Source organism: Rhinatrema bivittatum, chromosome 8 (assembly GCF_901001135.1).
Source record: "Rhinatrema bivittatum chromosome 8, aRhiBiv1.1, whole genome shotgun sequence".
NCBI classification, from domain to species: Eukaryota; Metazoa; Chordata; class Amphibia; order Gymnophiona; family Rhinatrematidae; genus Rhinatrema; species Rhinatrema bivittatum.
In genome coordinates, this window is record NC_042622.1 from 152383153 (window position 1) to 152398183 (window position 15031).

Sequence of the window (15031 nt, forward strand, 5' to 3'; positions counted from 1 at the left end):
CGAGGCAAGTCCGAAAGGCAGAACCCGGTACCGAAAATGTTGATGCCCCACTATAAAGCGCAGGTATTTGCGGTGATGTGGTGACATGGGAATGTGCGCATAGGCGCCTTGAAGATCCAGAAAACAAAGCCAGTCTCTTTGTTGTACAAGGGGAAGCATGGTGCCTAAGGACACCACCCTGAATTTTTCTTTCTGTAGAAATTTGTTGAGATTGCGGAGGTCTAGAATGGGTCGGAGGCTACCTGATTTCTTTTGAATTAGAAAATAGCGGGAGTAGAACCTTCTGCCCTGCTGTGCCAAGGGAACGGTTTCCACAGCCCTGGCGCTCAGGAGAGTGGAAAGTTCTGACTAGTAGGTTTGTGTGATCTCTTTGGATCCACAGTGGATTGGGTGGTGAATCAGGGGGGTACCATGAGGAAATTTAGATGGTATCCCTGAGTTATGATGGATATTACCCATTGATCGGTTGTAATGTGGTGCCAGTTGGTGATAAAGTGGTGTAGCCGACCTCCTACAGGCAATTCTGGTCTTGGCTTGGTAGAAAGGCTGCTGTTCTCTGGACAGATCTCAAAATCCAGAGGCTGGGCCCGTTTGCGGGGCTGGCTGAGATCTGGATGTCTTGGCCTGCCGTGGATATCCCCTTTGAGGTGGTTTGGCTGGTCTCACGTGAGATGTAGGTAGGTAGTACACTTGCATGAGCAATAAAAGGGTCTTCTAGAGTCTCTTCTCGTGGTTTTTCGAGCAGAGGAGGGAGTTTCAGTAGTCACTATGGAAAGTTGACGCAGGGTCTCACGACGATCTTTTAGTTGAGCCACTGCATCTTGTATCTTGTCACCAAAGAGATTATCTCCGGTACACAGGAGATCAGCGAGCTTGTCCTGGACTTCTGTTCGCAAGTCAGATGCTTTAAGCCAGGCCCATCTTCTGGCACTGATTCCTGTTGCTGATAAGTGAGATGCCGACTCAAAGGAATCATATGCAGCTCTGACCTCGTGTTTTCCTGCCTCGAGGTCTTTCTGGAGAATGGCAGTGAGGTTTTCTTGTTGTTGTTGAGGGAGAGAGAGTCCGCTATCCCTTGGACCTGCTTCCACAGGTTCCTCTGGTATTGTGTTATGTATAATTGATAGGCAGCTATGCGTGACACTAACAGAGTCCTGAAAGACCTTTTGACCCAAACCATCCAAGAATTTTTGGTCCTTCCCAGGGGGAGCTGAAGAATGGGGGCACAGTCTCTTGGCCTTCTTCTGTGCAGATTCCACTACCACTGATTGGTGGGGTAGCTGTGGCTTCTGAAACCCGGGAGTGTGCTAGACCAGATGTTGCATCTGTCTTTCTATTAACTGGTTGGACAGTGCAAGGGTGCTCTCATAGGCGATGTTGCAGATTCAAGAGCACTTCGTGCACAGGAATGGCCATAATTTCTCTGGGGGCATCTACAAATTGAAGGACTTCCAGTGTCTTGTGACCTGTGTCCTCTTCAGTGAAAAGGTCAAAAGGGATGGTCTCTGACATTACCTTTATAAAATTAGCAAAGGAGAGGTCTTCTGGGGGAGACAGTCTTCTTTCTTCTGGAGGAGATGGCTCAGAGTATGTCCTCTGTAGAAGTGTCTGTGTCAACATCCTCCCATGGATCATAGGGGGTCTCTGGCTGAAATCCCGAGGGAGGGAAAAGGCTTGATACTCCAGGACATGCAGGCATTGATGGAGGCCTCAATGGTCTTGATGGAGGATGCGGAGGCATAGATGGAGCCTTAGGCGGCATCGATGGCATCAAAGGGAACTGTGGGCACCTCGATCCTGAGAGCCCCGACTGACCAGGAACCGGTTCCGGCATCGCTGGAAGCGGAGCTGGAATAGGACTAGAGTCCATGCCTTCGTCCTCCGAGGACCCCAGAATGGGTATCGGGGGTTTCGGAGACTCAGTAGGTCGTCTTGGTACTGATGGCCCAGGCTGGGTCGAAAGGGCACTGATGAGTGTATACAGGCGGTCGAGCAAAGGTGTAAAGAGCAATGGTTCTGATGTTGTGCCGGCATCGATGGTGGATGAAGGTTCGAGGGCATCGAGGACTGCCTGTCAGACATGTCCGTCCAGCTCCTCCCTGGAAGTTGGTATAGGTAATGCAGCTGCAGGGGGAGGCAGGCTAGGCGCTATTGGCACCTCCACAGGAATCTGTGGGGGCTCAGTACCCGGCACAGATATCGGTGGAGATCGCCTCGGGGTCTTGGGTGCAGAGGAGGTTGGAGGCTCCTCTCCCCATGCCCTCTTCACAACCGGCTCGATAGCCATCGAAGCCAATGCGGTGTCAGTGCCGGTGACGGGGTGCTTGGTCCGGTCCTTCTCCAGCACTGAGGAATACAATGCCAATGCCCTGGATGTTGTCGGTGAAGGGCGGTCACCAATGCCTTGCTGCTCCCGGCGAGGTTTATCGATGGATTTTGACGATGTTCCTGCCGGTGATGACTGGGATGTCGATGGAGTTAATTTTATCTTGAAAAGGGACTCCATTTTGTCCATGTGGGCACGCCTGCTCTTCGGGGTCATTTGAGCGCAGCTAGGGCATAGACGTGGATCGTGTGATGAGCACAGGCACAACACACAAACATCACGCGGGTCAGTAATTGACATGGTACGCGGACACTCCGGGCATTTTCTAAAGCCTGTCGCCATGGCGAAAAAAAAGAGGCCACGAAAACGGTAGGTGGCCTGCGGGAACCGAAGACAAGGTAGCAGGAACAGACCGAAGATGGTGGAAATTACTCACCAAGCGACGAAAAAACGATGTCGTGATGGGAGACCCCTATGAGGGAACGTTTTTGTGAAGAAAACTTAAGTTTTTCTGTGAGAAAAAGCAGTGAGAAAATTTTCACAGAGCTCCTAACCGCAAGGCAAACTGCAGCGCAGAAAAAAAGACTGAAGGGAGACCCCTGTGGCTACAGGGATTATGGCATGCTGGGCATGCTCAGTGTGCCAGTCAAAAGTTCTAGAAACTTTGACAGAAAAGTTTTCCGTGATAGGGCTCAGTCTGCTGACGTCACCCACATGTGAGGACTACCATTCTGCTTGTCCTGGGAGAATACTGGCAAGCTGAGGTCAGCACAGGAACCTATTTGGGGTGATGTCAGCAAACCTGTTTGTTTCTGTCTATCTGCTGGTTGGGAGGCATAACCCATGCATCTGGACCCATTTAACTGGATGAAGAGGAAGGTCCAGTTTTTAGACAGACTGTATCTTCGTAGTGAGGGGCCTGAAGCATCTTACCATGAGGTCTTCCTGGTCCTCCCGGTTCCCTGCCAGTCCATAAGTAGGGATCTCGCCTAATGTCCGGCAGAACTCCGAAGTGGCATTGAAGACTATGTTCCCTTTTTTTTCTGGATCACTGTTGTCCTCGGTCCGGTTAGTACACATCTCCGACCTCCTCATCATGTGCATGATCTGAGGATGGAAAGGAAAATTCTGAAGACTGGGCCTTGCATGGTTTTTAAAACATAAATGCCATGGATTCTGAGTGATTCTTACATGGGAGAGGAAAAAAAAAAAAGAATGAGGAACCATTCTCTAGGGTTAACAGAAGAAATTAAAATCTATCTGGCTATTTATGAATCTATCCTCAAGAAATATGTCCAAACTTTTTTTTGAATCAAGCAGAATCTCTGAATCTTTCAATATGCAGCTGTTTAAAAGCTGGGCAGCAGGTCCCTAAGTTACTAACACCAGTAAAGAATGATACCCTTGTGTTAGCTGTTTTGACCTGCTTTACTCAGTTATTTATTTTTAATTTTGCTTGAATACATAGTTACTGCATGTAAAAAAAAAAAAAAAATCAGGACATGCGCTCTGTGTAGGGGATGTCATCAACTTACCTGGGAACTCTCTGGATTTGGCCCGTAGGCTCCAGAATTCTGCAGGAATTGCCAGGTCTCCAGAACAACATCCAAAAACTCTAAGTGCTAGTAGCATAGTGGGGGAGGGGGGGGGCGGGGTTCAAGGCCCCTGGCGCCATGCTGTAGAGGGTGCCCGGGGGATAGGTGATCCCGTTGTCCCTAGCCAAGAAAAGACCCCATAGACACACACCGATGAACCCCATCTTATCGATGGCCAAAATGAAAAGGAGGGCTGCGAGGCTGCTGGTGGACCCCATTCCACTGGTGGCCGAGAAGAGGAGGAAACCCGCGAGGCCACCAGTGGACCCTATGCCACCGGTGCCCGAGAAGAGGAGAAGACCCGCAAGGCCTCTGGTGGATCCCATCTCACCAGTGGCTAAAATGAAGAGGATGCCCACAAGGAGGGAACCCACTGTCCTGCAGCTAGCACTATTCTATGCCGATCTCGCGATCAGCATAGGAAACAGGAGCAGCAGAGTGTGCGTGAGAGAGAAAATGGGAGCCTGTGTGTGACAGACAGAGAGAGAGAGAATGGGAGTGTGTGTGACAGAGAGAGAGAGAGAGAGAGAGAGAGAGAGATCCTATGTGTGTGCCAAATATCCACACTTCGTCAGGCGAGCCTTCTCAAGGGGCAGACCATAAGCCAAATAGAGTCGGGGCCTCAAAGAATCGGACCTTGTTGGAGAAGGTCCTTGTGCAGGGGGAGGCATAGGGGGCTCTCCACCAGAAGACTTCCAAGTCGCTGCTCTGCAAATCTCGAGGAGACACCAGTTGCGCCTCCCACCCAGGTCGCCTGCGAACGTGTAGAATGAGCACAGCATGCAAGCCCTCCGGAATCTCCCTACTGGTAGTAATGTAAGTGGAACCAATGGCCTCTTTCAACTAGTGCACAATAGTAGCTTTAGAAGCTTTGAAACCTTGTTTCGCGCCACTCCACAAAACAAAAAGTTGGGCAGACCTCCTGAAATCATTCGTCACCTTGAGATAGCGCAATAGAGCTCACCAAACATCTAATCGCTTCAGCGCTTTCGCATGTGGAACGGATGCATCTACCGTTGGAAAGGCTGGAAGCTCCACAGACTGGCTCATATGAAAAGCGGAAACCACCTTAGGCAAAAAAAGAAGGCACTGTTCTCCACGAAACCCCTGAATCGGAAATTTGAAGGAAGAATCCGCTTAGCAGAGCATATCGCTACTAGAAAAACTACTTTGAGAGTCAAGACTTTCAGCATTGCTCTCCGCAGAGGCTCAAAAGGTACCGCACACAAACCTCGGAGACCAGATTAAGGCTCCAGGATGGACAAACTCTCCTGACTGGAGGCTGCAAATTCCTTGTCCCTCTGAGGAACCTGACAACATCCGGATGAGCTGAAGTAGTGGACTCCCCAATCTTGTCCCGAAGGCAGCCAAAGGCCGCCACTTGAACTCTAAGGGATCAGGAGACAAGCCTTTAGTGAAACAGTAGTGCAAAAAGGACAAAATATCAGGAATGGAGGACTGGAGGGTGCGGATTCCATGAGTAGCACACCAGGACTTGAACACTTTTTCTAACCTAAGCCAGATTAGTGGGACTTTCTTCTGGCTTCTAATAAGGTGGTGATGACAGATTCCAGATAACCTTTACGTCTCAACCTCTGCCTCTCAGAAGCCAAGCTGCTAGACAAAAGTGAGCGGCCTGATCTGAAAATATGGGACCCTGACAAAGAAGGCCCTTCAGATGACCGAAATGAATCAGCCCATCCACCGCCAAGTTGATGAGATCTGCGAACCAAGGACACAGAAGCTACTCCGGAGCAACCAATATTGCATAGAGAAATATCACGGAGAAGTGACGCAACACCTTGCCCACTAATGGCCAAGGGGGAACACAAAGTAGGACCCCCTGAGGCCAAGGTAGAACTAGAGCATCGACGCCTTCGGCTCCATGCTGTCGCCTTCGACTGAAGAACCGAAACGCTTTGGCATTCTAATGAGTTGCCATTAAATCCACATGAGGAGACCCACCGACTTCTGATGAGCTGCATCGCAGCTTCTGACAATTCCAACTCGCCTGGATCTAAATGAGTCCGACTTAGGAAATCCGCTTGAACATTTTCAACCCCAGCTATGTGAGACGCAGCTATTCCCTCTAGGTGGGACTCCACCAAACAAATTAAGACTTGAGCTTCCTGAGCTAATGACTGACTCTTGGTTCCGGCCCTGCCGACTGATATATGCCAATGTCGGCACATTGACGGAAAGAATCCTCACTGAGCGACCTTTCACTAATGGCAAAAGCTCCCTCAAGGCTAGATGGACCGCTCTGGTCTCCAAATGGTTGATAGACCATGCAGATTCTCTCGCAGACCAGATACCCTGGACTGAATGTTGACAAACCGCTCCCCAGCCAGAGAGACTGGCATTGGTAGTAACTATCACCCAGTCCGGAGCTTCAGGTCCATTCCGCGAACAAGATTGGGAGTCTGAAGCCACCAAGATAGACTGTCTATAGCCACACCCTCAAAAGGTCTCCAACCGGAAGCGGGGAACTTTGAGGGCGGCATTCACTTTCTTCAAACTGAGGATAGGACAGAACGTACCCTTCTTCTTCGGGACCAGAAAATAGATGGAGTAGTGCCCCATGTGAACCTCTGCAGAGGGGCCTGGTATTACCGCTCCCAAGCTCTGGAGATGCGCTAGTGTCTCCCGCACCGCCAACTGTGCTCATTGGACCGCAGGGGGAAATTAGAAAAAGTTCTCGAATGGGTAGAGCAAATTCTAAACGTAGCCATCTTTTATCACACTGAGAACCCACTGGTCCTGCATAATCTTGGCCCACTCGTTGTAAAATAAAGTCAAGCGACCCTCCTATAATAGGAACAACTGAGTAGACCAGCCTCGCTCATTGTAAGGATGCCACTGGTCGCTGATCCTCCTGTGGCCCCTCGAAATGGCCTTCGAGCCCCACGAAAGGACTGCCCTCAAGACTGTCCCTTGAGTAGCGAATGGTCTCTGAGAGGCAAGAGGAGCCCTCGCTGGCTTAGATCTCCTATTGGAGCGAAACTGAGATCGAACCTGAACGAATCTCTTAGCTTTAGGCTTATCTTCTGGTAAACGGAGCAGCTTATCACCCAGAGATTGAATCTGCTGCTTAAGGTCTTCCCAAAACAAAAGGCGACCTTTGAAAGGTAAGAAGCCCAACTGCATCTTTGAGGAGACGTCTGCCGACCAATTACGCAAGGGTTGTGCGACAGTGTAAGACTGACAGTTTGTGTTTTGGTTACCAGGAAAAACAACATTGTTAAAAAAAAAAAAAAAACCCCAAAAAAACAAAAAACAGGATGGTGGCAAGCACACAGGGCAGCAAAAATGCTAGCAATGGCCCTACCAGTGGCCGCTGGGGAATCCTATCCCACCTGGCGGCAGAGGAGGATGTGACTGCAAGGGAAGGGATGAGTGGAAGGAAAGAGGTAAATGATAGAGGAAAGAGGTGGGGGGAATGACTGAAGAAAGGGAAGGTAAGTGAGACTGAAGAGAAAGGGGGAGTAAGAAGAGAGGGTAAAAGGGTGTGTGTATGATAAGTGAGACTGAAGGGGGAAGTAAGAGAGGGGGTTTGTGTGTCAGTGAAAGGAGAAAGTTTGCATATTTCCTCCTCCCCTGTTGCCCCACTTCCTTTCTACTATTCTTCATTAATCTCAGGATTACTGAAAATCAAAAGTGTGATCAGATATTAGGGCAGTTGGAGTGGCATTAGAAATCACATAAATGAAAATTGGTTCTTCCCTTCTAATTTTCGTTCCTGTAATACCACAGATCAGTCCAGAGAAGTGGGTTGTGTATCCCTACCAGCAGGTGGAGTCAGAGAGCAAAACTTTGGGCACTGCCATATATACAAGAGTGTCACCTACAGTCCCACAGTATTGACCTGTACCCAAAGCAATTAACCAACACTTACGGGCAAAGGGTAGACTAAAAACCACTGTCCCTCGCTTCGCCCCAATGAAACATAAGCAAATTAACTGCTATAAAAAACTGCTCCAACAATCACGTTTTGCAAAAAAGGAGCTCAATGAAAAACTAGGCAAATTCTAGCCAACACAGTCTTTCAGTAACTGAAGTAAGGGGTGGGCCTCTAGACTGATCTGTGGTATTACAGGAATGAAAATTAGCAGGTAAGAACCAATTTTCATTTCCTGAACATACCCAGATCAGTTCAGAGAAGTGGGATGTACCCAAGCCACCCTACACTGGGCGGGAACCCGAAAGACCGGCGCACAGAACACTTTCACCGAAGGACGCTTCATCAGAAGCCTTAAAGTCCAGTCGATAATGCTTAGTAAACGTGTGCAAAGAGGACCACACAACCGCCCGACAGATCTCCTGAAGCGATAGTAACTAACACTCCGCCCAGGAAGTAGCCTGAGCCCTGGTGGAATGAGCTTGGAGACCCAAAGGCACTTGGCGTCTGCGGACTAAGTATGCCAAAGTAATAGTCTCTTTAATCCACAGAGATATGGTCGCTTTAGATGCTTTGACCCCTTTCTTTGTGCCCCCGAAAAGAATGAACAAATGATCGGAGCGTCTGTAGTCATTGGTAACCTTTAGATAATGCAATAAGACCCAATGCACATCCAAAAGAAGAAGATCCTTGTCCTGAGGCGACCCCCCTGGACCCCTGTGGGAACCCCGGAAGCTCCACTGTCTGATTTACATGGAAGGCCGAAAGTACCTTAGGAACAAAGGAAGGAACCGTGCATAAAGTCACCCTATCGTCGTGAATCCGCAAAAAAAGGTCATGGCACGACAGGGCCTGCAATTCAGAAATCCGACGCGCTGAACAAATGGCCAACAAGAACAGTCTTCAACGTCAGATCTTTCAGGGAAGCCATGCGGAGAGGTTCGAAAGGGGCGCCACAGAGTACACGCAATAAGAGATTTAAACTCCAATCTGGACACACCGCACGGGGGGGGGGCCGTAAATGTTTGACCCCCTTGAGAAACCGAACAATGTCCGGGTGTGCTGCAAGCGAGCCGTGGGCAAACATTCCCCGCAAGGCCCTTAAGGCTGCTACTTGTACACGAAGAGAATTGAACGCCAACCCCTTCGCGAGCCCCTGTTGTAGAAAGTCCAGTGCCAGAGAGACTGACAGTTAATGGATCGCAAGAATGCTGGTGACACCATGTCTCAAAAAGCTTCCAGACCCTCACATAGGCCATAGAAGTGGCCGGACATCTCGCCTGCAGGAGAGTGGAAATAACCTGTTCGGAATAACCGCTCAAGCGTAAACGTCACCTCTCAAAAGCCAAGTCGTGAGAGAGAAGCGAGCCTCCCGATCTGAAAATATGGGACCTTGAAGGAAACGCGGTAGATGAGCCAGCTGCAAAGGACCCTCTAGGGCCATGCGAATCAGATCCGTGAACCACGGGCGACATGGCCATTCTGGAACTACTAGCACCACCCTTCCTGGATGGAGTTCTATGCGACGGAGAATCTGGCCGATGAGAGGCCAGGAAGGGAAGGCATACAACAGGATCCCCGTTGGCCAGGGGCACACCAGGGCGTCGAGACCCACTGAGCCTTGTTCTCTTCGACGGCTGAAGAAACGTTCTGTCTTCGCATTCTCCCGCGTCGCCATCAGATCTAACTGCGGGACGCCCCACCTGGCACAAATGAGGTTCCACGCTTCGGGAGACAGCTCCCACTCTCCTGGGTCGAGTTGTCGCCTGCTGAGAAAATCCGCCTGCACGTTTTCCACTCCTGCGACATGAGACAAGGCAATTCCCCTGAGATGACGCTCCACCAAGCGAACAGGAGACGCGCTTCGAACACCACAGCGGGACCTCTCGTCCCGCCCTGTCGGTTGATGTAAGCCACCATCGCCGCGTTGTTGGAGAACACGCGAACCATTCGTCCCTGAATCCAGGGTAGGAATGCTTGCAAGGCAAGGACGACAGCTCTTGTCTCGAGGCGATTGATTGACCATGAGCCCTCCATCGGAGACCAAAGACCTTGGGTGGATCTGTTGTCGCTCACTGCTCCCCAACCGGAAAGGCTGGCATCGGTGGAGACTATCAGCCAATTCGGTGGGTTCAAGTCCACCCCCCTTTCCAGATTGTCGGGCGAAAGCCACCACAACAGACTGGCTCTGGACTCGGGAAGCAGGGGCAATGGTAAGTGGAACTGCTCTGACACCGGACTCCATCGTGACAAAAGCGCACGACGTAACGGTCGTGAGCGAACGCCCACGGAACCAAGTCCAAGGTGGAAGCCATGGATCCCAGCACTTGCAGATGATGCCATACAGTGGGCGATTTCCTGGCTCTGCAACTTGGCTACGTGGTCAGACGCCAGAAAGACTCTGCCTCGCAAGGTATCAAACCGGGCTCCCAAGTAGATCAGCTCCTGGGTGGGTTCCAGGTGACTCTTCTGTACATTGATGACCCACCCGAGAGATCTTAAGGTGAACATCACCATGCGAACCGATCTTTCGCAGTCCTCCAGTGACTTGGCGTGAATTAGCCAGTCGTACAGGTATGGATGGACCAGGATCCCCTCCTTGCGAAGGAAGGCCGCTACCACCACCATGACTTTGGTGAAGGTTCGAGGAGCCGTCGCCAGAGGGCTCGAAACTGGAAGTGTTGCCCCAAGACCTTGAAGCGCAGAAGCCTCTGGTGACTCAGCCGTATCGGAATATGTAGATATGCTTCCGTAAGATCCAAGGATGCTAGGAACTCCCCCATTCGGACAGCCGCCATTACTGTTCGCAGGGTCTCCATGTGAAAACGAGGGATTCGAAGACAACTGTTCACCTTCTGGAGATCGAGGATGGGACGAAACGTGTCCTCCTTTTTGGGGACCACAAAGTAAACCGAGTAAAGTCCCCAGCCCTCTTCTGCCACTGGTACAGGGGCAATGGCTTGGAGCTCGATCAGACGCCGCAGGGTCTCCTGTACTACCTCTTGTTTGTTGCGCAAGGCCACGCGGGGCTCCACAAACACCTCCCGCACGGGAGGTGAAAACTCTAGAGCGTAGCCATCTCTGATCACCTCAAACGCCCAGCGGTCTGAGGTGATCCTTGCCCATTCCGTGTAAAAGCTGGATAATCTGCCCCTGACAGCTTAGAAGATGGAATGGGGACTTGTGGCTTCATTGAGAGGTTTTACTACCTCCTGTCCTGAGGTGTCCAGCGTCCCGGCCGGGGCGACGACCACCTTGAAAGGACTGCTGACGTCCTGGAGTCTGCTTAGGCGTGGAAGGTGAGGAATATCTGCTGTTTTTGAAATCGGCGTGAATCCCGAAAGCGCGGTCGAGAAGGAAAACCTTTCTAGTGGACCTCTTCTCTTCCGGCAACTTATTTCCCTTGGATTCTCCGAGCAGTTTCACCAACTGATCCAGTTCCTCTCCGAACAGGAGTTTACCCTTGAACGGGAGGTTACACAGCTGAGATTTCGAGGACCAATTGTGCAGCCAAAGCAGTCGGCGCGCAGCCACCACGGAAACAATGCTGCGCGCTGAGGTTCACACCAGGTCGTAAAGCGCATCCGCCCCATATGCAATGCCCGCCTCCAATCAGGCGCCCTCCAGGGCGGCACTACTGCCGGCTCCTGAACTGGCGTTAAGAGTCTTGAACCCAGCACAGACACGCCCTCTGCATAAGGCTGGCAAAGATCGTAGTATGAAGACTCAACGCAGCCACTTCAAAGACTCGCTTCAACTGGATCTCCAGTTTGCAGTCCTGCAGAGCCTTCAAAGCAGCAGCACCCGCCACCTGGATAGTGGTTTTCTTTGTCACGGCGGAAACCGCCGCATCCACTTTCGGAATCTTTAGAAGATCCAAAACATCCATCGAAAGAGGATATAGTTTGGCCATAGCTCTGCCCACCTGGAGTCTCGCGTCCGGCGAGTCCCACTCGTGGGTCCACCAGCTTGCGAACCTTTTTAGGCAGTGTGAAGGATGAAGTGGGCCCCTGGATTCCGTCGAGCACCAGATTAACCCCTTCACTATTGGATTCTTCTGGCGAAATCTTAAGCCCTAGGACTTCCAACACCTGGGAATAAGGGGTCGTAGTTCCTCACGCTTAAAAAGGCGGATGACGCTGGGATAGTCTCCTTCTGCGGGCGGCAAATCTTCCCCATCAGCATCATCCTGATCAGGGTCCCCAAGATCAGGAACCGAACCCGGAACCATCCCCGGGTCAACTGGGGATCCGGAAAGCGGGGGCAGGATCTGCGGCCCCTGGAGACCATCACTCCCCCCGTGGACCTGCTGTTCCTCGAGTCGACCCGTCAACCCCTCTTTAGAGGCAGTTCGGAGAGACCCCCAGACTGGCTAAGCTTCTTAAACCCCACCTGCTTTCTGGCCAGGAAAGCCTGGTGCATTAATAAAACAAACACAGGCGAAAACACATCCAGGTCTCCATCCCCCGTCGTGGGATCCTGAGGCACCGGTTCACCCGGTCCACCAGCGATATCCTCCCCCACAAGGGCTAAGACTGGAGGGGAATCCTCCTCTCTGGAGCCTCTGCGTGAAACCCCCCTCCCCCCGGGGGCGGGCACAGGCCTCGACGAACCTTCCATCCCAGAGGAGTAGGATAAACAGAGGGAGGCCATATCCAAAGCCTGCCCTCGCGCCCGACAGACCATAGACTGAGAGCGGGGCCCCATGAATGACCACGCAGCCACGCGGTCCAGGAGCTGAGGGGAGAAGCGCCGAAGCAGGGAAAAAAAAAAAAAGATGCGCTGCTGGCGGTCCAATGCCGAGAAGGAGGAGAGGCCGCAATAACTTCCCCCACCGGAGCTGACACAAAAAAAAGCACGCAGTCAGAAGCAGGAGAAAAAAATGCTGACAGGCCTGCTCCAAAACCGCCGCACTGCCGATTGCGCTGAGCCACGCCAAAAACCTGGCCGGCGAGGAAAACTTACCCCCCTCCCTTCTGAGCGACCCGGAGCCCCGGGAGCAGAGGGAAATCGTGTAGAAAAGCTGCCAAACACCTCAGAGCGCCTGCAAAGGCTGGCTGTCCCGACCTGACTCCTTACCTAGATGAAGACGCTAGCACAGAGAATTTCTCAATTTATTTTTATTTATTTTTTTAAACAAACTTTACTGAGTCCTCATGAGCAGAGAGGGTCAAAGGAGCAGCTTCGGGGGTGAGTAACCAGGAGCCCCTGGCCTTCACACCCCGAGTGGCAACAGACAGGGGTAACCAATCCCCCCCCCGTACGCCTGGCTTCGACTGAGGGATGGCCTACGAAGGTGCTTAACACCTCAGGAAGCAAACCTGATGAAAAAAATCCAGAAATAAAAATATCTAACTAACTACATTGAAAAAAAATAACTAAGACTGCAGGTGCATCTCTACCAGCTGGAGTCAGAAATACTGAGGGACTGCAGGTAGCACTCTTGAATATATGGCAGTGCCCAAAGCTTTACTCTCTGACTCCACCTGCTGTTGGGATACACAACCCACTTCTCTAGACTGATCTGGGTATGTTCAGGAACCCAAGTTCAGGTGTTCTTTGATACCATGTAAGGTGATATCGCCAGGCTGGGGGTCCAAGAGCAGTAAGAAAATTATTCCTTACCTGCTAATTTTCGTTCCTGTAGTACCATGGATCAGTCCAGACCATAGGTTGTTTCCCCCTTCCAGCAGATGGAGTCAGAGCAAAAGCTGAGAAGGCAGACCCCTAACAGTAAGAGCACCCTTTGTGTCCCCTCAATATTAAGTATATCCAAGCAATAAGAAAGCAAATGTTGCTTACCTGATGTAACAGGTGTTCTCACAGGACAGCAGGATGTTAGTCCTCACAAATGGGTGACATCGAGGATGGAGCCCACCACGGAAAACTTCTGTCAAAGTTTAAACAGAACTTTGACTGGCCCCCACTGGGCATGCCCAGCAAGGCACTGACCCTGCAGCCAGCAGGGGTCTCCCTTCAGTCTGATTTTCAAAGCTACAGGCAGTGCCTAGAAAGTAAAAATAAAACGAACCCAACACCGCGGGGAGGCGGGCGGGTTTCGTGAGGACTAACATCCTGCTGTCCTGTGAGAACACCTGTTACATCAGGTAAGCAACATTTGCTTTCTCACAGGACAAGCAGGATGGTTGTCCTCACAAATGGGTGAGTACCGAGCTGAGGATGTCCCGACTTGCACCAAATGTACCCAACGGTGTGCAGCAGGCACAACAACTGAGGAGAATTTGGGAAAGGACATCCGCACCCTACCGGGTAGGTGGAAGGGTGTTAGTACATCAGGTTGGAAAAAGGTTACGCAAGACAGACTGGCCAAAGATGGAGTCCTGTCTTCCAGCCTTGTCCAAACAATAATGGGCTGCAAAAGTATGGAGAGAACTCCAGGTTGCAGCTTTGCAGATGTCCGGAAGCGGCACCGATCGAAGGTGTGCCACTGACGTCGCCATGGCCCTCACAGAGTGTGCTTTAACACGGTCTTGAAAAGGAATGCCAGCTTGCTCATAGCAAAAAGAAATGCAGTCCGCCAACCAGGAAGAAAGAGCCTGCTTACCCACAGGTTGTCCCAACTTATTAGGATGGAAAGAGACGAATAATTGAGTGCTCTTCCTGTGGGAAACTGTACGGTCTAGGTAAAAAGCTAGAGCCCGTTTACAGTCTAGGGTATGCAGAGTCTGCTCTCCAGAGTTGGAGTGGGGCCTGGGAAAAAAGATAGGTAGTACGATAGATTGATTGATATGAAACTCCGAAACTACCTTAGGTAAAAATTTAGGGTGAGTGCGGAGTACCGCCCGGTCCTGCAGGAGCTTAGTGTAAGGCGGATAGGTAACTAGGGCCTGTAATTCACTAACCCTGCGAGCTGAAGTAACAGCCAAAAGGAATAACACTTTCCAAGTGAGATATTTCAAGTCACAGGAGTGCAGAGGTTCGAAAGGAGGTTTCATTAGACGACCAAGAACCAGGTTAAGGTCCCAGGATGGGGCCGGAGGACGCAAGGGTGGCTTTAGATGGAGTAAGCCCTTAAGAAAGCGTGTTACTAGGGGTTGTACTGAAATAGGATTACCCCCAATACCCTTATGGAAGGCGGCTACCACACTGACATGCATTCTGATAGAAGAGGTTTTAAGACCTGATTCAGAGAGATGCCATAAATAGTCCAAGAATTTGGAGATTGGACAGGAAAGGGGATCAAGGGACTGA

At 51.0% G+C, this 15031-nt stretch overlaps 1 protein-coding gene across 2 annotated transcripts in view; it reads right to left on the reverse strand.

The window, feature by feature from the left end:
• Window positions 1-15031, reverse strand: part of SART1 (spliceosome associated factor 1, recruiter of U4/U6.U5 tri-snRNP) — a 254620-nt gene that overhangs the window by 85560 nt on the left and 154029 nt on the right. For both annotated transcript variants that reach the window (XM_029611685.1, XM_029611686.1), the window contains exon 14: window positions 3260-3433. In XM_029611685.1, the coding sequence (XP_029467545.1) occupies window positions 3260-3433 (174 nt within the window). The remainder of the gene's footprint in view (window positions 1-3259; window positions 3434-15031) is intronic.